We start from the raw sequence: 21,116 nt of genomic DNA on the forward strand, positions 1-21,116 counted from the left end.
GACCCCCCACCCCTCTCTTCTCCCACTTTGAGAACAATGCAGCTCATTACAATTTGTGTAGACAGTAGAAGTCCAGCATCTGTCTCAACCAGTTTGACCAGTAGTGGAATGGTGAACTGATTGGCTGCCGTCCGCCTCCAACCAGAAGACAGAGGCTCTCCTCAGATCAGTACAGACGTACTTTTGTTTCTCAAAGGACTGACAGTCATTTTGTGTTATGGCTGCACTATGACGGTCATGTTTTATTCAATAGTGAATAGTTTGATCATGAGAACACCGAGGGCCAGCATCACATTGAACAGCGTTGGTCAACCAGTGTTCCTAAATAACAACCAGGATTAAAAGAAAAACATCAAGTCATGTAAAAAGATGCCAATTGCCCTGGCCGCGTATAGTGATAGAAAAAGGAAGCATGTGAGAAATAACGTGTGAATATTTGAGGAGCTTGTGGCAGTTATTGACTGCATGTACACATTAGGAAGATAGACTTACCACGCTTTGCTTTTTCTGCCACAGGTACATAGACAATTATGATATGTAGTTAAGTAATATACATAATGTATTGGTACAGCTAGGCTGCAGCAGTTTTGATCTCACGTCATGTTTTTGTTGTGATACATTTAATTGGCCGTTATAGCTGTCACAGTGCACATGTTTATATTTATTCAAATGTTGATTTACTTGATGGCAACTTACACGGAAAAAAATCTAATTCATTCATGTGGCACTTTATTTACAATCTGTATCTTGAGAAGACCAAGAATATTTGAAAGCATAAAAGTGACCTTAAAATTCGCCCGTTATCAGCATACAGTGAAAAAAGTACAGAATAATATTTACTTTGTGAAAAATATAACTCTATTCATCATTAAAATGTGAGCTATGCAAAGGAGTATAAAGACAGCTGTATTTTACCCTCAGAAAAACAATATTCATGAAAATGACTCTTAAAAGTAAAATGTTGAATAGTAGATACAGTGTTTTGTTAGCAATACACCCACTGGCTTAATTTTTTTATACAGAATGTACACTATATATATGAATAACCATGTGAGTTAACACACCTAAAAATGGGATGTTTTACAAAAAGTATATAACTAAGGTTTTTTTTTTTTAAAATTACAATCAATAGGGTTCTCTGTGATCTGAACCTACTTATTGAACCGATTGATAAAGGCTTATTACATCTATTGGCATTCTGATTTCTACCACAATCTAGCATCCATAATAATCTGGCTAAAAAAATAGAAACTATAAATCTATAATGACCAATAAAAAAAAAAAGTGTCTGTTGCAACAAACACAGACAACAGGGAGGCGCTTATGGAGGGAAAAGTTCCCAAAACATAGCCCTTGTCCTCTCTTGATGCTTTCTGCTGAGGCAAAGAAGGTAAAAACTAGATTCTATTAGATTCTTATTAAGACCTCAGCTACAGAGAAGAGACATCTATGCACTCCTTTGGCACCATATTGCTCGGATCCATGTGTAGACAAGACACGAAGGTTCATAAGTGTTCCCAAAATATGAGGCTGTTCATCGGCAGGCCTGCTGCACTTGATTAATCAGCTCCCCAAAACGGTCAAAGAGCCCCTCCAGCCAAGCTCTATTCTGCAGGCACTTCTGTATGGTTTCCTCCTGCCCCAGCTCACCCGCCTGCACACGCAGTGTGGCGATCTGAAGAACAAATAACATGATGATAATGATTAGCCTCCATAAAGCAAAGCTCTACGACAGTAAGAACCGTCTCACCTCATCCCTACACATGAGGTATGTGTGGTACTTGTAGTGCCGTAGAGAGTGATACAGCGAAACCCACTGGGTTTTTTGCTGGTCCACCGTGTACTCCTACGCAAACAGACACATGCAATAAATGGTGGGAAATTGCACCCTCTGCTGGACAGACCTAAAGAGCCGACCCATAAACAGAGTGCCAAAACGAGTTGAGATACAGATTGCCACTCAAATTCCCCGTTCCATAATTGCTGACTTGGTTTTGGCGATTTGGTGGATTATCGCCAGTGGAGAGAATGTGGCGGTAATGCACCAAAAGTATTTCCTTAGGCGCAAGAATTCACAGCTCTAAAAGGTACAAAAAAAATCAACTAAGTTTGTACCTTTACATAAAATGCTATATGAGATTATAGTTAAAGGAAGCCATTTCAAAATAAAAAGAAAAAAAACTTGTCCGCATTGAGAAGCTAAAAACAAACAAACGCTACAACAGCTAACAAAATGATCACAAGTGTCCTACTTGCGGCACTTGATTAGGCATCTCGTCAGGCTTCAAGGTCTTTCTGTTGTAGGCCATTCCACCAAGTCGGACTTTGAAGGCGGGTGTTTCCCCATCGTTTGTCAGCTCCGTAACCACCGTAATCTCTGGCAAACTGTCCAGTGCCGTCTGAAGATAGACGACAAGATCACGTTACACTGTTCTGTTCTGTTCTGTTGTGAGGAGGCCGAGTAGGTTCCCGACTAGCTTCCAGCAATTGTCGTTCCCACACAGCAGTGAAAATATACTGGATGTGGGAGTATTTTCGGATGATCTGTTTGAATGTGCTTCACCGTATCACAAAACGGCAACAATCGAACAAAACCCACCTTAAGGGCTTGCTCAATGTGCAGCTTGTGAAGCAGGCGTTTTCTGTTATCACCGATTAAGATGTCCATCCTCCTCATCTGTGGTAGCAGCAGCGCATCTGTGGCCGTGAGAGGACAGGCAAAGTCAGACCTCTGGAGGAAATCCATCTCTCCCATATGCTTAGCATTTACCGTTGGCTCGCTCAAGTTCAGCCAGCACATCTTCGTCAAGGGCAACGTTGACGAGCAGCTCCACAAAGCTCCTGAAAGTCTCCTTCATAGTTCGCGTGTTGAGAAGTCGCGAAGCGAAAGGCACTGGGGGGTTTAACTCTACGAGAATAAAACAAGGAGGTGATCAATTCTGACCACGATCCCGATTCAATCTCTCAATCTGAGAATGATTCAAGTGCTTCTTTACCGTCTTCTTCAGCGGATGATCCCGAGGCAGCGGGTGACAACGCCTCCTTCCATTTTTTCCTCTTCTTGGGTGGGGGCTCTGCTCGTTGCTTGAGGGGTTTGGGACGAGGCTTTTGGCCTTGGGATGACGAGAAGGGGCCGCCTGTCAAGCCCAGCAAAGTCTTCACTTGAAAACCCCTGCGAAGCAGACCAAAGGATGTCATCACTGAAGCACCGGCAACATGCCAGAAACTGCTCAACTCTCATAAGTCTGCAGTGTGAACACACCTGAGTGAGTTCATGGGCTTGCAGCGCGGCTTCCGACTGCATACTCTGACATATTCCCTTTTGTTAACCGTGTCCAGAAACTTCACATAGACCCTTTGGTACATACTTTTAGCATCACCAAAGTATCCAAGATACTGCACAGACAAAGCAAAATATGTTGAATTAGCAACCAGGAAGTCATAGTTGTAGATGACCACAACAATACCCACAAAAGCCAGTAGGTGAGAAAAAAGGGAGAAAATTACCTCAATTTGAGTACCTGCAATTAGTTTGCATGTATTAAAAAAAACAACGGACTTATTTGAGTACAGCGTATACTCACGCTGTTTGTAGCAAAGAAGACACGCTTTCCGTCTCTTAGCTCTGGCACAAATTTCTGCAGCAAAGCTTTCTGAACTTTCCAGATGGCAGGAGGCTCACTTCCTGCACGCAATGTCCCCTGGTAACATCAGACAATAAATTATTTATTCGACTGAGAGAAGTCAAATAGTTCTTCCTTTAACATTGCATCATTTGCAATTATTGTATACCTTCAAGGTCTCAATATCCTCATTCCTTACAACAAACTCGTCTCTTTCCCGATACATTCCTTCCCCTCCACTGTCCGACAGCTCCTCATCAGTCAGTCCCTCGATTGCCACACTTATTAACTGAACTGCGAGCTGGCCAGGCGGCGTTGCGCTGGGCCCCTGCTTGATGGCGGATGTTGTTACTGTGGTGACTGTGGTTGGCATTTGAGCAGCAGTGGGTATTAGTGGCAAGCGGGTGTCAGTGATGCTGAGCGGCACAGTGGGAACTGGGACTGGTTTTGGTACCATACTGGGGACGGGGTTATCTGCAGGAAGATGAAGCATGCCAATAATATAGTTCCTTATATCATTGAAATAAAGGCCCATCTTTAGTAGGAATCTTTGATCCAGCCCATCATGTAAATCCTAAAGCAAACCAAATATTTACCAATACACTACTATACCTGGCTTGGCTTTCCGTTCTGAAGGCTCATCAAGGGCAGAGAGCACTGAGCTGATGCTGTTCCTCAGTGCCTGGTTTCTTCCCGTGTGCTCCTCTTCATCGGAGCTAAACGACGGCAGTGTCTCCAAGTTCCTTTGCAGCTCGTCATCCAGAGGTTTCTGCTGAGCAATCGTGACCTGACTTTGCTGGGAAATCAGAGAACTTGGCAGAGTCTGAATTTTAGGGGTGAAAACACATGATGGTGGTGGCGCTTTGGCCAAGGTAGCAGGCTTTTTGGAGCGGCTAACAGTTCTTGAAGGACTTGGAGAGTACTGCTGTTTGGGGCCAGATTTGATGAAGTCCAAGAAAGAGCCAATGAAACCAGTTTTCACCTCTGGTTGTTTGGCTTCCACTTCCCGAATCTTCTGCCTGATTCTCTCTTGCTGTGGACAACCGTCATATACATTTTGTGAAGCAGATGGGCTGACGTCGCCGCCCTTGGAGTTAGGCCGCTTTGCCTGCCCAGTGCGCTTGGCTGGTTTATACGCTACATTATCTTCTCCAGAAACCTCAGACCTTGTCAAAGACTTAAAGTTGGCTTCCTTTTTGGGGAAATCCTGTCTCCTTTGGCATTTTATGGAGTCATTCTCAGTTTTAACACACTTTTCATTACTTTTGACACTGCTGTGGAAAGCGGAGGAGTCGTAAACCTGCCCCGCTGAGTGATAGTCACTTTCAGAGCTGTCTCCATCCCCATTTGTGTTGAGATCAGAACTGTTGCTGTGGTGAATGGCCTGCCCTTGGCGGTGTGTAGAGATCTGCGCACGATTTAGTGTCATCGCCATGGCGTGGGAATTAGTGTCTGAGCGGATCGTCTGTTGAGCTGTTGAGAAACTCGGTGACATTTGCGTTATATCCACAGTCTGAAAGGGAGTCTTGGCATCAACAGGACTCACCATTGCTGCCATTTGAACTTCTGTGGGGGATGCACCTTTGACAAAGTCTTGCGGCGTGACGCCGCAAGCAGCCACAGTAGCAGCCAGTATGTCGTCAACGTTTGATAAAATATTCCTGTCATCGACAAGTAACATGGAGTCCGAGAAGCAAAGAGAGTTAAGAGCAAAGTGGTTCTTAGCATCATTTGACTGGTGAATAGCTGACTGGCTGTAATGGTCTTTAGAAGAGTCGGAGCATCCTGAGCTCTGCTCAGACACAACTGTGGCCTGCTGGCTTTGGCTTGCAGAGACATTGGGACACATCAGTTCCCGATCCATCTGGAGGTACTGGATATTAAGAGGGCCCAAGCCCTGGGCTGATTGAAGACCTTGCACTGATACAACCTTTGAAGACATCTGGGCATTGTGCACAAGGGGCTGCTGAAGAGAAATCATCTGGTTATGCTCCACGAGAACCTGAGCACTTGGGACAGTGATAAAGTGGGTATGGTCTTGGGGGGGTTGTTGCGCTTCCGATGATTTGATGAGGACAGGATGCTGCTTAATTGGTTCTGAGCTAAGAAGTACATGTGAAGTACTAATACTGGAGTTGGTTGTTTTTGGATTGGCATTTTCTTGTCCACTGAGGTGACTGTGCTGTTCTGCATTCAACTGTGTGAGATGGTCACCAGAATGTGAAGTGTCTCTGATGACACTTTGCGTTTTGTGGAGATCATCCATTTTTGAAACAATATAGATTACATTGTTGGGAGCTGCCGTGGTGCCGTTTGCGACCAAGCCCTCCATGGATGCCTGTTGGAGGGCCTGCAGCTCCTGGATAGGAAGTTCTTCAAATGTGGCTTTCCCATATGTCGGCTTGATGTCTTTTAATGACGAGCTGATATTATTATTCAAAGCTTCAGTAGTTGGTGGGTACGTAGCAGACACAGTCTCATAAATCTGTTGAGTCTGCACGGTTGCCTGCGGTGAAATGGTGACAGGAAGTGTTTCATTCCCCACAGAGCCTGTCATCAGGGTGTAGTCTTGTGCAGACGTGGACAAACTCTGTCCACAGGTGGATTGGTAAGAGGCGTTTATGGATTGTACAGTGGTATAGCGCTTGGACTGAGTCACTGAAGCCCGCTCCTGTGACTCTGACGTATAAGTCACATTCTGAGAGTGTGACGACGAATAGCTCTCTGAGAGAGTCCCCTGACACAAACCCTGAACCTGGACATCATACATTTCTTGGCTCAGCACTGGACCGGAAGTGTACACAAGAGTCGAAGTTGCCCCAGTGTCGGACAGACTAGACAGAGAAGGTAGTGTCTTATAAAGGGAAGACAAATTGCCTGATGAAGGATGAGGGGGCTGTGACTGGCTGTGTGTTGTGATATAGGTTTGGGACAAAGTGCTAGGCATAAGGCTGGATAGTTGGTTGGAAATTACAGAGTTTGACTTCTGCCCGGGGTTGGAATAGCTCTCAGGGGACTGAGATACTAAGCTTTGAGAAATTCTGTGACTCTCTTCAAGGCCAGCAGAAGCTAACTTGGAGGAATACTCTTTAGTTGTTGGCACTGTGGTGCATGAATAGCTTTGGGTGACTGAGTCCGCTTTGTGTTGTAGGGCACCATTGACCCTATGAGATGAATCCTTTTCTGTGGAAGGGCTGCAGGATTCCGGGGTCTCACTGGGTCGGTCTTGTCGGAAGGACATGCCTCCCTCACTACCAGAGGCATAGTATCTCTGTAAGGAGTCCTCGGAATTGGATACTTGGTCCGAGGCTATGTGGCTGGTAGAAGGTCTTTGGTGGTGTTTAATCACGCTACATTCTCGCTGAAGTGCTCTCTCGACAGAGCCAGAGAAAACAGTGGCCCCGTAGGATTGTGAGGCTATATGGGGAGCAGGAAGGTTAAACTGTGGCTGCAGGAGGTGGGGGGCTGACTCCTGAGCTGAGCGGTACGTGGAGGACTGGACTGGTAGAATTGAGCCCAAAGCGGGTCCAGAAAGGTTAAAGGCCAGGGCAGTTGGAAGCGCAGTTTGGCTTGGTTTGAGTTGCAGGAGGGAGTCCTGATGAGACAACAGACCATTGGTGGAAGTGCTCAGGGCTGGCTCCTGGAGAGCCAGGGAAGAGCTGGTGGAATAACTCTTAGAAGTATATGGAGTGGTGTGTTGATAGTTTGTCAATGCAGCTGGAGAAGGAAATGTGGCAGTAGAAGGCAAAGCACCAGTCAGGTATAGCCCTGTGGTTGATGAGTTGGTACCTGGATTTCACAAATTGATAACAGTCAGCAGTGTAAAGGCAAAAATGTACATTTGCGGCCAAGAACTTTTTTTTTTTTTGCTCTTGCAGTTTATGATGGATGACCAATTTGTTCTAATGTGTTTTCACCTGCTGTCCACGATGGGGGTCTAAAGGGAGCGACGAGCGAGGCACTACTTCTTGACTCCATGGCTGAAAGGAAACTCATGATTGAGGTCTCTGAAGTATTGATGTTTCTGTCAAGTGCTCCTGCAAGTCAACAGGGAAAGATGAAAGAAATCAGGACGCTAATTATTTATTTTGAAAATGACAATGTCAAGGGTATAAATTAGGTGATTTGATAGCGGTTATAACCTAACATTTGCAAATGTGTGGAATGTTACTTAAACCATTAGCTGCTAAGGTTAATAAATATTTAATGATGGCTACAGTTAGACCTTGGAAGGAATTGTGTCATTTGCCATCATCTTTAAGGGGAAAAGATTTGAACAAATTGAGAAGCGCTCTCGCCCTACCTCTTTGGTTTCTTAATCATGATTACATCATATTGCCTTCCAGCAAATAAGAAGGGTCAATATCAAAACCAAATGCTTCACAACTCACCTGTGGCAGCAGCAAGATGTGCTGTAGTGTAGGTGGGGAGCTGCTGTACTGAAGTAAAGCTCTGCCGTTGAAGGAGCCCTGCATCAAGCTGTGCTGCACCATAACTGGAACTGGATGCACAAATCACAACTGAAGACAGCTGCTTTTCCCCTGCACAGTAATCTCTCAAGTTTTTTTTTAATGCATTATGAAACATAATGCTAATGATCCGTGTTGTAGTGTTTGCTTCTTGATCACATTTCATCATTACGGTATAGTGACTTAACTGTGCAAACATTTTCATCTGGAGACTGCCACGTTATGCTCTTGTACAATAAACAGCCATCTTGTCCTAGTCTTGGCAGTTGAGTTTGGTGACATAATTTTTCAGCACACTCATTTCTGTGGGAGTTGTCATTTTCGGGTAAAGTACTGTAATATAAAGCAAGCATATAACCATCTTGTACAAGTTACTACAATGGCCTTATTTTGGAACGGGACCACGGCGGGTTTTGCTTGGTCTCGAAATAAATAGATATCTTAAAAACTGTCTATCTTAGGTGACCTTTCCTTGCATCTAATCTAATGAGATGATGCAAGAGCCAACAACGTGTGTGCCCTGATGATGGGAGTAACTTTGTCTTACTTTAATCACATTATCAATTGCAGCATGAAGTCAATTCACAAGTACTTTTATTTAATACATCGTGATTATTCCTTTGCTCACTTTACCTTTTTTAATACATAGAGCCATATCACGTTGTGTGTCACTGAAGAGTTGAAAACACTTAAATCACCAAGTATGGTTGCTATTACTGTGGACAAAGTTGCAATAAGTTGGCTAACTTTAGCATGTTATGCAGTTCGCTCCTTCACTGTGCTTCTGTAATTACGTTGTAAGTAACCCCACGATCAACACGACTTTTTTTTATATGTATTAGTATAACAAAAGCACACAACTATTGCTATTTTGGAGACAGAAACTCATTAGCTGCGCTTGTTGTTTTTGACTGTTCAACTATACGTTGCTGATTTGTGATTCGAGAATAGTAACTACAAAACCCAGAAACCGGCACAAATGCGCAGAATATGTCTACGAAATTCGATTTTAGTTGACCAAAAACTGCCCCAGGCACGCAGAGTAGATACACACGGTACGAGCTAAAACTAGGAGGGTATATCGCATTAATAACCAGCAAGGAACCGGTTCACAAGTTAGCCAAAACTTGGGAGCACCGATTTTGAATTCTTTTAAATGCGCCTTGTTTCCTTCCAAGCGATCGATTCCCTTTTTAGTCCTCTAAGACCCCAGCTAGGCCCTCCATCACCGACATTTCCTTCGTAAGGTGACCCACCCTCCCCGTCTGCCTCCATCCATTCGTTACCTCTGCTTGATGGTAGCTGAGTCGCGGCCATAGGCCCAAGAAGCTGCGGGCTGTGCTGCCGGAGCCAGCGCGTCCGCAAAGCTGGAGCTCGGGTAGTTACTGTCCATCATCCGGTGAACGGCTCTCTCCCCCGGCGGAGCTTCGTGGAGCGGCGGACACACATCGTAGCAGCTGCGGTGCGGCCGACTACGGCAGTCCGATCGGAGCGGTGCACGGCCCCCTAACTTCCTCGCCGTGAGGTCGCGCTATTCCCCGGATGAAAAAGTGCGCTTTTCGACCCACACCCCCTCCGTGACTTATTAGCGTGTGTTCATGCAACATGCTTTTGTACACATACAAGCACGCACTTCAACTTATTGCAAGTTGTTCGTACTGCAAGTGTGTGATCTAATTTCACATATTAAACAATGTCTTAGAAGAGTGGTTCTCGACATTTCTCAGTTAAAAAATGACTTAAAACATACTTCTGTGCCACCATTAATTGTTTGATTAAAGTTTGGTTTCATTTGTACAGTAATGGCTGTCTCGATTTGGAATAACCAGAAAAAAAGAGACTCCACAAAAATTATTAAGTGTCCTCCTTTGGGATCACAATAAAGATCTGTTCTTAAAAGTAATTCAATAACTCAATTTTAAATAGTTTAAGCGTTTGACAGTGTTGACGCATTCTGGTCTAGGGGAACATTTGATAAAATTACATATTCCTGAAAAAAAATAATAATAATTTACTCTTTTTTTTTTTTCTTTTCTTTTGTAATCGATTTTTGCCTGTATGTTATTTTAAAATGGGGTGGCATGGTGAAGCACTAGTTAGCACGTTCACCTCGCAGTTCAGAGGTTGCGGGTTAGATTCCACCTTCGGCCCTCCCTGTGTGGAGTTTGCATGTTCTCCCCGTGCTTGAATGAGTTTTCTCCGGGTACTCTGGTTTCCTCACACGTCCCCAAAACTTGCATGTTCTTATTTATGGAGTTTCCTTTAACAGTCTTTGTAAAGTGCAGTTATGAAATAAATAAATAAATAAATAAAGTAGAAACTATTCATACACAGTATTTATTCATTTAGTTTCTAGATAAGATTTAATTTATCATTCAAAGTGTCTAGATAAGATTTACATGTCTTCTGTAGGCCTTTTTTCACCATCAAGAAAAAAAAGAAGTGATTTCGTATTGCAATCATTCTCAGTCTTGGACTCAGCTGTACAGATATTTCAAGCAATAATTACAGTAGCGAAACAATCCCCAGAACGGCATAGAGAGAGGGGGGGGGGGGGGGGGAATTGACGTCAGTGCCTCCCCAGTCATGAACTTCACACTGTTTTAGAAGAATATTGTGCCAAATTGCTGGTTGATGTGACAGGCCACCATCAAGAGCTCGTATCTCAAATTTCTGCTTCAAAGGGAATGATAAAAAGAAAAAAAATTGTCTGAGCGGCGGCTCATAGCTCAAAATCTCATAAATCGAATCACTCCTAAGTCAAGGTACCACTGATGTCATTTTTAACTTTAATTCAGTGTAGGTTTGGATTTTAGTGCAGAAAAATCATAATACAGGCTCCTAATAATACATTTTAGGCATAGACTCTAGAAGGTTAAGATTAACAGTGGATTAAATAAAAACGTGAGCTTGATAGGACAGTTCAATCCCTATGATAAACAGGAGGCACAGGCAACTTGTGATGAGTTGCGTCAAAAATCACAGTTTGAGAATTGATGTGAAGCTCCCGAAGACTCTACCGACGAAGACTTCCATGTCGTGAACTAGCAAGAGAAGAGAATACGTAAAGTGTAAAGAATGTGACTCCATTGTTTTATACAGTAACTGTGTTTAGTTTAGTTACCCCGGATAGGGAGGAGGTGGGGCATCATGTTGTCCGCCTTTTGCGATAGCCTGCTCATAAGAGGGCAGTCCCGGGGGCTCGATTTCATCCATCGGAGCAGGGGGTGGTAGCACCGGCTGTAAAGACATCTCCTCTAGACGACGTATGATGACAGCGGCATTGCTCCTGGGACGAACCCGAACTGAGCTGTGGGGAGGACAGAAAACATTTTGCTTAACGGCCAACAAGTCTGGTGCTTGTTTTCAAGTTATATAATAGTTATTGATACTGTAAAAGGATTATATTTAGGTTTTGAAGGTGTGTGCAGTCATGTTTGAAAACAAAAGATCAAATGTTAACCCCACTTTTCCTCACCTCACTTGACTGAAGTCGTTCTTACATTTGCCTGGACATAAATACCAGCTGAGTAGGCCCAACATGACAAAGATCACCCCGACGACAATCAGCGACACCAGGAGGGAAGTAATGTCAACCCTTGCGGCTACCTTGTCCTTCTCTGTGAATCATCACAAGACAAAGAGTGAACCTCATGGTGTGACGCTTTAAAACGACAAACCAGTTTGATGTAGACTTGTTGGCTGGATAAAAAAAAAAAAAAAAAGTACAACAAATGTCCCATAAGACAAATGTAAGCAGACTTATGAGCATGAGACTTTCTTTTTAGATGCTCAAGTGGTCAGACAGGTTTTTAAAGAGCAGCAATTGTTTTTGATGATGTGACTTGCAAGTGTAAACAGGCCTTAACTAAACTCTGGCTTTGTAAAGACAATAATTATCAGTTAATGTGTTCATCGTTGTGGTTGTGCTTTGGACTGTATTACGGTCAGCAAAATAAAGTAACCATTTAAAATTATTGTAAAAAAAAATCGAATTGTGAACAAAACTGTACTTTATTATCTTTTATCATAACCGTAACTTTGGCTGTGTTTGAATATTTATACAGACTGTAATTGCCGCCTTTCAGTCTTCATTCCTTGAATTTGTCAGTAATAGCCATTCCGTCCCTCCGACCCATTTTTTTGGACGGAGGATGAGAAGTATTTAAAAAGGACAGCGTAAGCAAGGATGGCAGTGTATTTTATCTGTCCCTGTAATCGTCCCCAACCGGGTTAGGGTTAGTACTGACTCACAGAAACACGCCCAGCCTGTCTTGCATTTGTAATCCACTAATATAGCCCAAATATTACAATGTGGCAAATTTCTTGTGTGCATTGACGATGTTTGTGGCGGAGGGAGTGCCATGACTTTGCGTCAAGCAAAGAGGGGAAGGACATCTCACCAAAAACGTTTTGACATCGCCAGTCAGTCTAGTTGTGTTGGAAGCTAAATACTATCTTGGTTGACTCTTAAGGATGGCGGACGGACCAGCAAAATTTTGTGTCCATCTTTGATATTTATTCAATTTGTTAATATTGGTGTATTTAATGATGTGACCAGTAAGTGTACAATTTCATGATCATCATTTAATAATAGTGAAATTATCTTACTTACCTGCAGTGTATCTCTTCCAAAAGTCATTCTGTAAAACATACAAATTTGTGTAAATCATCCCATTTTACCTCATGATTTGACATATTGCGTGACTTAACTGTAGCCGGGACATCTTCAAAGACCTCCCTTGCTTCTTCGTAATTGCAGTCCTCTTCATTACACTCCCTTTCCAAGTTTCCAGGGACAAAAATTTCAAAGTCGAACCGGTTGAACAGCAGATGACGACCCAGGAATGAATTTGCCTCCCCTTCATCCACAAACACTGACAGCCCAAACAGATTGCAATCACACTTCAAGTGTAGACAAAGCTGCCAAAAGTATTCACACAATGAACTTATACTTCTGTCAAAGGAGACTTTTAGTGAAAGAAGTACTGATCTAACTTTGGTTTGGAATTAAAAGTAAGAGTATAACCTATAAATGCACTGCCTATAAGTACTAAATATTTCAAAGTGTTTTACTGTTAATTATAGAAATAATTCCTTTGATTCCCATTTGATAATTATAGCACAGTGTGTGGAGAAAAAATTTGTCTCCACAAAAAATATTGCACGTTTGTCTCTCAGTTGTGAGGTTAAGGTTTGAATCAGCATCTTTTAATAAAATATATATTTCAGGTTTACAATGTCTTTTTTCACCAATGTATCTGTTGGTTCAATTCGTCGAGGATTTTTGCTTTTTGTGGGCCAGCCCAGTTCTACCTCATAGCAGGGTTCCGCTTTGTCGTTTGTAAGTTGTTGTATCACCATTCACCACTAGATGGCAGAGATAGTTTGGCTGCGCTTGAACTTGGTCTTATAAAACTGTCCAATGTAAATAAGCCTAATATAACATTTTTGCAATGAACGTTTTTGTTCATACTGTTTTAAATTTTATTTAGTTTGGACATGTGTGGTTCTATGTGGCCCCTCCATCATTTAATTTGCCCACCCCAATTCCAAATGACTCAACAGTAAATCAATTATGGGTAGTATATAAGGAGAAAAATGACTTACCTGCCTCTTGTGAACCATCCTCTGTAGAGCGTAACCTCCTGACGCAGGCGAGATCTGCACAGGTGAAGAATAGCAGGACGAAGACGAGAAGGTCAAGATGAACTAACATGGTCACGTGGGTACAGACGCATTAATAGGCCGTAAATGGAAGTTTCAGCCAAATAAAATCCACTAAGTCCTCTTCTACCCAAACCGACAACAGGTCACTGGAAGCTAACGTCGACACATAATATATCGAAAGTATGGGAGCGGTACATTCTACACTGATAAGACACTGCAAACGTCACCAACTATTTCCTAGGCAGTTTTTGCGTATCAACCTAGGCTGGTGTAAATAAAAACGGCGATTTGTCAAAGGCGTGTTTCCTCGAAGGTACGCGTCCCTTCCAATTTGTTTTAAAGGTTACTTGTTTACGCTGTAGTTAAAACTGCTCCGCTCTTCCGAGAACTACCTGCGCAGGCTCGACCAATCGATCAGTTTACCTGGATGACAGGATGAGTGATATGTACGCAAACTGACGCTAGATGGCAGCAGAGCCAAGACTCCACATTTGATTTTATGTACTATAGTGTGGGTAGAATTAGGGGAAAAATATTAATTGAATCCAAACACTTTTGCTATTATCCCGACCTTTCAATTGAACTCTCTTCAAAAAATCTTACCTTTTTGTCTTTATTCACGTCTGAATCTAACAATACTTGAATTGAACAATTCAAAATGTGTATTGGCCCAACTCAGGCGACTTCTTATTTGAAGTCATTGTGTTCTTAAGCTCCTTATTTGAGTAACAAGATTGAAAGTAATAGGAGGGAATATACCCAAGAATGGTCAAGTCCTTTATGCTCATAGAATGATGATACTTAGCACATCATCATCATCATCATCAAAAAACAGATTTATCAAAAACAAAAACAATCATGTTAAAATCAAATATTTATCGGACAACAAATGCTATTTTTCATATGCAATCTACTTTACAGTAATATTTTAAAGTATTTTTAATTGCATATGCAGTCAGATAAATGTGGACGTCTCTTTTTAATGACCCTTTGAACGCCAGGTTTTGCCCATGTGTTTGAACTGCATCAATCTGTTTGACGCTTTTACAATGCAGGAGCTATACCATCACGTCTAATGGGTAGGCATAAATGACATCTGTAATACGATGCTATCTTTGGGATCTATACGCTTTTAAAGGCACTCAACCTCTCGCGGGGGACTGGCTAGGGACCATATTGCTGTGCACAGGCCTTGTATGGGGAAAACGTTCTAGCATGGCCTTAAACAGCATTATTTTTTGAGGAGAGAAGGGACATCTGTATTTTTTAAAGTTTTTATAGATGGAGAAGAGTGGTCAGCAAATTCGGTGGTAAAATAAACACAAAACCTACAGAAAGAAGAATCCACAAAGTGGGAGGGATTATTCAAATTTCAAAACATATTCAACTATAAACAGATTTTGTACTTGCTGAGTAAATGTATGACTCAATTAGGACAAGATCATCATTATTACAGTAGACAAAAGGTTTTGTGACTTTCTTGCTGCTCCATAAGCTTGTTCTAATGTAAAATACTGTATATGCTGTGGCTCAGTAAAGGTTGGGAAACTAAACTTCAGAATACTCTTAAAATTAGTCAGTCTATATAACTCATGTGTAATTTAGTCTCGTGCCCTGCTTTACCCCCTGATGTCTGGATTTTGGCCTGTTTTACTGTTTCTTCTCCACATTAGTGCCAAAAGATTCCCAAAGTGACCCCAAAGTGAAGTGTTTTAAAAGGAAAAGGCAGACAAATTCTCCATTATATCTTGTGTTGACTCTAATGCTTTTTGGCTGGACCTCTGTGTAAAATAGGTTGATGTTTCACACAGGCTGTCCCTGAGATTCTAGGCCTTGTGTCCAGTGTTTATGTAAAGCCGATATGATGTAATAGAATTTTATCTGTCTGACTACTGCACAGTGCTAATTGAAGGGACAATGAGAACTTCTCTCTTGTACTTGGCGAGGTATCTGGATTCTGTCGAGTCTCGGGATTTATCCAAAGGAATGTTGACACGGAGAAAAGGGCAAAAGAAAATGATGAATTCCAGACTTTATCTGCCGTGTGATGTCAAACCCTATCTGTCACTTACTACAATATTGTAACCCAAGTGAGAAATATCGTCTCTCGCTGAGCTACGCATCGAGTTCCTCGGAAGCTCACGCACAGTGAGGCAGCTGTTTGCGCCTGGTCATTACTGATGCAGCTCTTCACAATTCAACAATGCAGAAGCACCACTATCTGACTTAGATAACAATAAGGTCATAGCGCTTACGGCAGATAAAATGACCCTAGTATTTACATCTGGGACTTCTCACATGAAGAAACGCTGAATGAGACAAATTAGAGGCAAGGGAGAGGGAGCAGTAGCCAGACTAAAAAAAAAAAAGACAATATTCCAGCCAAGATACAAAGCTTTACAAACATTCCATTAACTTGATCACATGACACTTTCTTTGCACTGCTCCAGCTTTTTGTGATGGTGAGCGCATGACAATTTGTTGCCCCCGATAAAGGCTGGAGATGCACCTCTCGGTGGACAACTGGACTGAGTGGTGAGCTTCTGCAGACAGACATCTGGACTGGCAGGATAGGAAAAGGGAGCTTGCTTAATCTGAGTCATGTCTCAAAAGACTTGTCCCGATTACTATTTTGCTGATGATAAAATGGAAGTACTTAGGGAGGGCTGGAAAATTGGAAGTTAGCTTGCACCAGTCAAGTAGCCTGCTCTGCACTTGTCAGTTATGCTTATTCAAGCACATTCTCTGATCGCAAAGGAACTCAAAAAGTTATTTTACCTAAACACAAACTCTTCAGCAATAAAAACCTTTTTGGAGGATTACACTCATCAAATAACTTTAAAAAAAAGTTTTAATCACACTATTCAAGTTCATATTTTTACACTGATTCTAACCTTGTTTTTTCCCTAGTGCATCAGGTCTTAATAACAATAAAAAATATGTGATCTAATATATTTGGTAATATTTATGAATTAATGCAGAGATTTAGCAACAGGTGGAGTGACATGTAGCACTTTAGGAGCATTTGATTTTTGATTATACATCCTTAATGCTTCAGACCAGACTCAGAACATACATATTTGTTGCAAGATAAAAATTAAACGCAATGAATCATGCTGACCACACTGCCTAGCAACGTTATGAATCATCCCACACAGCTCCCAAGTGTTGCTAACACCGGGACACGCAATGCCGATCCGGGAACGACGGGTTCATCACATTTCGCATTAGCGCCGACACCTCTCGCGTGGTTCCCTGACAAGTGACCTCATCATTACAGCCAATTTCTCAACTCAAGTCACAGCTCATCTAATACTGGCATGTTGTCCTTTAACTGAAACCAGATGTCGAAAGATGCTTGAGGAAAACCCCCTCAAGAGTCACACTTAAAGGGACAAAGATGATGCCCATTTGGAAAAACAAAATTATTACAACAGCTACATTAAAAATGAACCTGCACAATATCAACAGTAAAAAAAGACAATTGCATTGAGCTCCACTGTTCTTTTATTGGAAGGGTATAAGAGTTCAGAGAGCGGTTGTAAAAGAAGGAATCCAAGGGTCAGGCAGTTGACGGATGGGCTGAAGGTAGAATCTAGGCAGAAGGTGACAGAGTTTGCAGGCTGGTCTTGACAGTCGCAAGGTTGGCTTTCCAGGAGCTGAGGCTGTCGAACAGCTGCTGCCACTGCTGCTTGCCGAAGGTACGGTGTGTGCTGTGGCTGATGGGGAGGATGACAGAAAACATTTGAAGTTGTATTCTATACACACGAGTGATATGCCTGCAATACTTAAATGTATGTCTTATAAAGTATTTTTCACTCTAATACTTTCTGTATACTACTTCGCTAAGGAAGACGCGTTGTGACTTGCATACAAATGACTTTGCCATCGTAAGAATGAAACTCCGTCAAAGGCCAAGTGGTCCTCGACAAACCAAATTATAGTGAGTGAAAAAGATAATTATTACCTGACAACAACTTTTTGCTGTGTCTGGTCTATTTTGCAGCAGATCATCTTTGTCCGAACAGCTATAAGATAGAAACAAAAAAGGCATGAAAATTGTGACTAAAAGCCATCACATTCACACTTCGGTGACACCTTAACAGAAAACGCCCGAATATGAAAGAAGTTAAAAAAAAATGTATGCAATGTCTTGTTATGCGACACATTCTAGCGAAAGTGAACTTCCTTTACCATCAATGACAAAAGCTTCGACATCATCTGCCCCAATCAAAAGCTCCTGTTGCATGGTGTCAAAGGAGATTTCCTTGAATTCCACCGCCATGCCCATGAACGTGAGCAGACGCATCTTGGCCATGTTTTGCTCGTGGGACAGACCTGTGGGGAGCGACAAGGGAATCATTAAGCTGTTGCGGGCCATTACTTTTCCCCTTAGGGACTTTCCCAGTGTACATTGAAGAGCAACAGAATTAGGGATTCTACTCATCAACAACAGGACTACACAATATCCGGGTAGTCCATCCAACACGTGCATTTACAACTGATCCTTCAGTAGTGGACGACGACCACTGCTGACACAGACATTCCTTGTCTGTGTCAACTAGCGGGACTATGCTGGCTCAATATTTACCAAGCAGAAGGCTGTGATGTAATGCAGCAGACAGTAAAGGAATATTAACATTACAAGTCTCTGTTCGCAATAGTTGTCTCAAGATTTGTTTACAAACTGATTTGTGATCAGGCATTGTCCATTCTTTGTAATATGACCCGTATAATTGGCGGATGTACTTACCGAGAGAGTCAATGAAGTCTTTGTTATTCTGGTAAAATTTGACGTAGGCCGCGAGCTTTGCACTAACAAATATAGTCAACAGCTGTAAAACATGGAGGAAAAGAGCTTGTTCAATGGAGCAAAACTCAAGTCAAAATTAGGCTTTGTCTCAAGACTTCACAAAGCAATAGTCACATTTTAAAGATCGCATAAAGTGTCTAAATAAAGGATTTCACATCAACACTCACGTCGTGGATGAGCTCCCCCTCCAAAAAGCGCACTGGCTTGAGAGTGAGTAGGTGATCCATTAAGAAGGTGTTGGGGTCTTTTAGAGCACGAACTATGCATCTAAAGAGCACATAGGGAGATCAATGTTGAGAATGGGAAGCAAATATGAATTGGACCCACTAGGGTAAACTGCAAGTTTACCTGTGAGCATCAACGCGTGCTTGAGACGCATTGTCCTCTGTGTAACTTCCCAGCAACTCCACCATCACTTTGGCTGCAGCCTCACTGCCAAATCAAAGACATTTATTTTAAACTGACACCCGTCAGACAGTGTTTAACTAAATGGCAGTTTTTTCTTTATAGCTTTACCTTTTTTTGCAGTCCACCAGTGCTTCATACACCAGCCTCAAAAGAGTGTGCTTCTTCTCTGTATTCAGGTTCCAGTCAACAATCCACTTGGCCACCTAATCGACAGTTGGAAGAAAATATAAACAAGATGGCAACGAGATCAACAAGGCGGAGAGAGCGTACCTGATCAAGGTCAGTGGGGATGAAAGCGATGGCGTTGCAGGCGGCTGCCACTTTGATGAGGCTGCATAAGACTGTGTACCTGACTGGTGCATTCTCATCCATGCCATGGAACAGGTTACTCAGCCTGGAGCACAAAAAGCATTTTAATTCCTTCTTTAAATCTTCGTCACGTTAGTTCTATGCATCCTACTGGAGAAGACAATGCATATACTCTCATACAGTTTCTTTTTGCTGGTCTTCCACTAACACTTTCAATTCCATCAATTCACATTTGATTTTCCGCTTCATGTGTTCTCCCTAAAGTTTTATGGCGTGATTTCAGTAAGCAAATACTTCAGGAAAAGACTCACAATTGCATTCTGAGGGAAGGTCTCTCTCCTTCGTGGAACTTGACCAATTTCTCACACAGACTCTCAATGAGAGCTTCTTGCTTCTCCGTGTCCAAGATCAACAGAAGCGATACGATGCTGTTCATCACACTTTCCACATCTGTGGAGGAATACAGAGAGATTGAGTACAACCATACATGTTACTTGCTGTATACTGAGGCTCATTTGTACCAGTTTTGCCCGAACAGAAATTGTCGGGCAATTTTAACATGATAAAGGCGGCTTGGACTACTGCTTACCTTTATCATCATCTTTGAGACAAACATCACAGGCCTCTATGATCTGAGCCAGGTCTACGTGAAGTCCACCTTCAGAGTTCTCCTCGGAGATTTCAGCTCCTTTAGACTTGAGGAAAGCTCTTAACTCGGACGCCTTTGAAAAAAAAATGAAGATGGATATTTTGTTCAAATTACATGGCTTGTTCATAGGTGGCGCTTGAAATCGAGTCGTAACCTCTGCTGGAAAACACATGTCACATCGTTTATTTGGTTTGTCTCGTTAACATAATTATCTCATCCAACATCGTTGACATGTGACAGAGCTTGATAAAACCCAAAAAGGACACGTACTTGTCTTAAAAGTGGTGATGATCCACCAATTCTCAATCTAGACTATAAACAGTATGTGCGTCTTTATTATGCCCTACGATCATTTTATACCTAGCCGCTCATGCCGATTTACCGGGTTAGCTTAGCTTGTTTGCTACCCTTTACAGCTCAATAGCAATAATTGACGAATTCAGCACCAAAGATGATAATTAATCAAAGAGTGGGAGCATAAGGCAATACCTGGTCGTCTTCCGTTATATCGATGAATGCCGGGACGCTCATTTTTGTTGTTTGTGTGCGCCTCAGCAACGAAATCCACGCTCCCACCTGGGTAGCCCAACCGGAAAAGAAAAAGAAACATCCCGGTGAGATTGTTTACTTCCGGGTCGTTCTCTTAAAGCTACAGTGTTCCAAAAAACGTCACGCACGCGCTTTCCCTTTCAGCCTATGCGTTTCACAAGCATTTTAAATTATGTCCCGCTTTTATTACAGCGAATTGTTTCCACTTAATTTCATCCTTGCAAATTTATGGCTAAATCCCCACATAGCTCTGTTGGATAACTTCAGCTAATGTAGTTTTAGCCTCAAAGGTCAGCCAACCTCTTAAATTTGATGTCACCCAGACTTCCATACTGCATCCCTATCTTTCATTCTCTTCTCTCCAGATATGCATCTAGTCTCTCTGGGAGATTAACCCTGGACGACTTGGATGAGAGTTACTGAGGTGAAACTGATCCCTGAAAGAGGTTATCTGATGGAGCTGAGGCCCATCAGCGTAGACCACCATCGCAGGCCTGTCCAACCCGGAAACACCATGAGTGTCAGAGGGCAAACACCCTCCACCGTAGCCTCGCTGACCTGTGGGCGCACGTGCTCTGCCTCTGTGCCAAGCCCGATCCTGTGTATTGTTACAATGGCAGGTCACA

General features: G+C 42.5%; 3 protein-coding genes across 3 annotated transcripts; all 3 read right to left on the reverse strand.

Annotated features, from left to right (window-relative positions):
- Window positions 1-709: 709 nt before the first annotated feature.
- Window positions 710-9,644, reverse strand: qser1 (glutamine and serine rich 1). The gene is made up of 13 exons (XM_061276248.1): window positions 9,379-9,644; window positions 8,015-8,124; window positions 7,541-7,660; window positions 4,236-7,412; window positions 3,793-4,097; window positions 3,585-3,701; window positions 3,263-3,396; window positions 2,997-3,172; window positions 2,771-2,908; window positions 2,600-2,697; window positions 2,253-2,399; window positions 1,751-1,846; window positions 710-1,675 (listed from the first exon to the last, which is right to left on the reverse strand). The coding sequence occupies exons 1-13, from the start codon at window positions 9,486-9,488 to the stop codon at window positions 1,535-1,537; spliced, it is 4,869 nt and encodes a 1,622-aa protein (XP_061132232.1). The 5' UTR covers window positions 9,489-9,644; the 3' UTR covers window positions 710-1,534.
- Window positions 9,645-10,410: 766 nt separating this feature from the next.
- On the reverse strand, window positions 10,411-14,182 carry prrg4 (proline rich Gla (G-carboxyglutamic acid) 4 (transmembrane)). The gene is made up of 6 exons (XM_061277179.1): window positions 13,703-14,182; window positions 12,806-12,969; window positions 12,708-12,735; window positions 11,571-11,712; window positions 11,217-11,402; window positions 10,411-11,136 (listed from the first exon to the last, which is right to left on the reverse strand). Exons 1-6 carry the CDS (start codon window positions 13,809-13,811, stop codon window positions 11,109-11,111), a joined length of 657 nt encoding a protein of 218 aa, XP_061133163.1. The 5' UTR covers window positions 13,812-14,182; the 3' UTR covers window positions 10,411-11,108.
- Window positions 14,183-17,251: 3,069 nt separating this feature from the next.
- Window positions 17,252-20,564, reverse strand: eif3m (eukaryotic translation initiation factor 3, subunit M). Its single transcript, XM_061277231.1, has 11 exons — window positions 20,431-20,564; window positions 19,882-20,014; window positions 19,604-19,742; window positions 19,254-19,377; window positions 19,092-19,186; window positions 18,924-19,007; window positions 18,743-18,842; window positions 18,516-18,597; window positions 17,957-18,100; window positions 17,730-17,790; window positions 17,252-17,481 (listed from the first exon to the last, which is right to left on the reverse strand). Exons 1-11 carry the CDS (start codon window positions 20,470-20,472, stop codon window positions 17,358-17,360), a joined length of 1,128 nt encoding a protein of 375 aa, XP_061133215.1. The 5' UTR covers window positions 20,473-20,564; the 3' UTR covers window positions 17,252-17,357.
- Window positions 20,565-21,116: the final 552 nt, after the last annotated feature.

Source organism: Syngnathus typhle, linkage group LG4 (assembly GCF_033458585.1).
Source record: "Syngnathus typhle isolate RoL2023-S1 ecotype Sweden linkage group LG4, RoL_Styp_1.0, whole genome shotgun sequence".
Lineage (NCBI taxonomy): Eukaryota > Metazoa > Chordata > Actinopteri > Syngnathiformes > Syngnathidae > Syngnathus > Syngnathus typhle.

Excerpts from the sequence above, each read along its gene's own strand:
- eif3m (XM_061277231.1), bottom strand. The coding sequence starts at position 20,472 with ATGAGCGTCCCGGCATTCATCGATATAACGGAAGACGACCAG. Across the intron at positions 20,015-20,430 it reads ATATAACGGAAGACGACCAG|GCGTCCGAGTTAAGAGCTTT; the intron begins GTATTGCCTTAT and ends TTTTTTTCAAAG. Across the intron at positions 18,598-18,742 it reads AGGGGGAGCTCATCCACGAC|CTGTTGACTATATTTGTTAG; the intron begins GTGAGTGTTGAT and ends CATGTTTTACAG.
- qser1 (XM_061276248.1), bottom strand. The coding sequence starts at position 9,488 with ATGATGGACAGTAACTACCCGAGCTCCAGCTTTGCGGACGCGCTGGCT. Across the intron at positions 4,098-4,235 it reads AGAACGGAAAGCCAAGCCAG|ATAACCCCGTCCCCAGTATG; the intron begins GTATAGTAGTGT and ends ATCTTCCTGCAG. Across the intron at positions 2,400-2,599 it reads ACATTGAGCAAGCCCTTAAG|ACGGCACTGGACAGTTTGCC; the intron begins GTGGGTTTTGTT and ends GTCTATCTTCAG.
- prrg4 (XM_061277179.1), bottom strand. The coding sequence starts at position 13,811 with ATGTTAGTTCATCTTGACCTTCTCGTCTTCGTCCTGCTATTCTTCACC. Across the intron at positions 12,970-13,702 it reads GGATGGTTCACAAGAGGCAG|TGTTTGTGGATGAAGGGGAG; the intron begins GTAAGTCATTTT and ends TTGGGCTGTCAG. Across the intron at positions 12,736-12,805 it reads TTGAAGATGTCCCGGCTACA|AATGACTTTTGGAAGAGATA; the intron begins GTTAAGTCACGC and ends TATGTTTTACAG.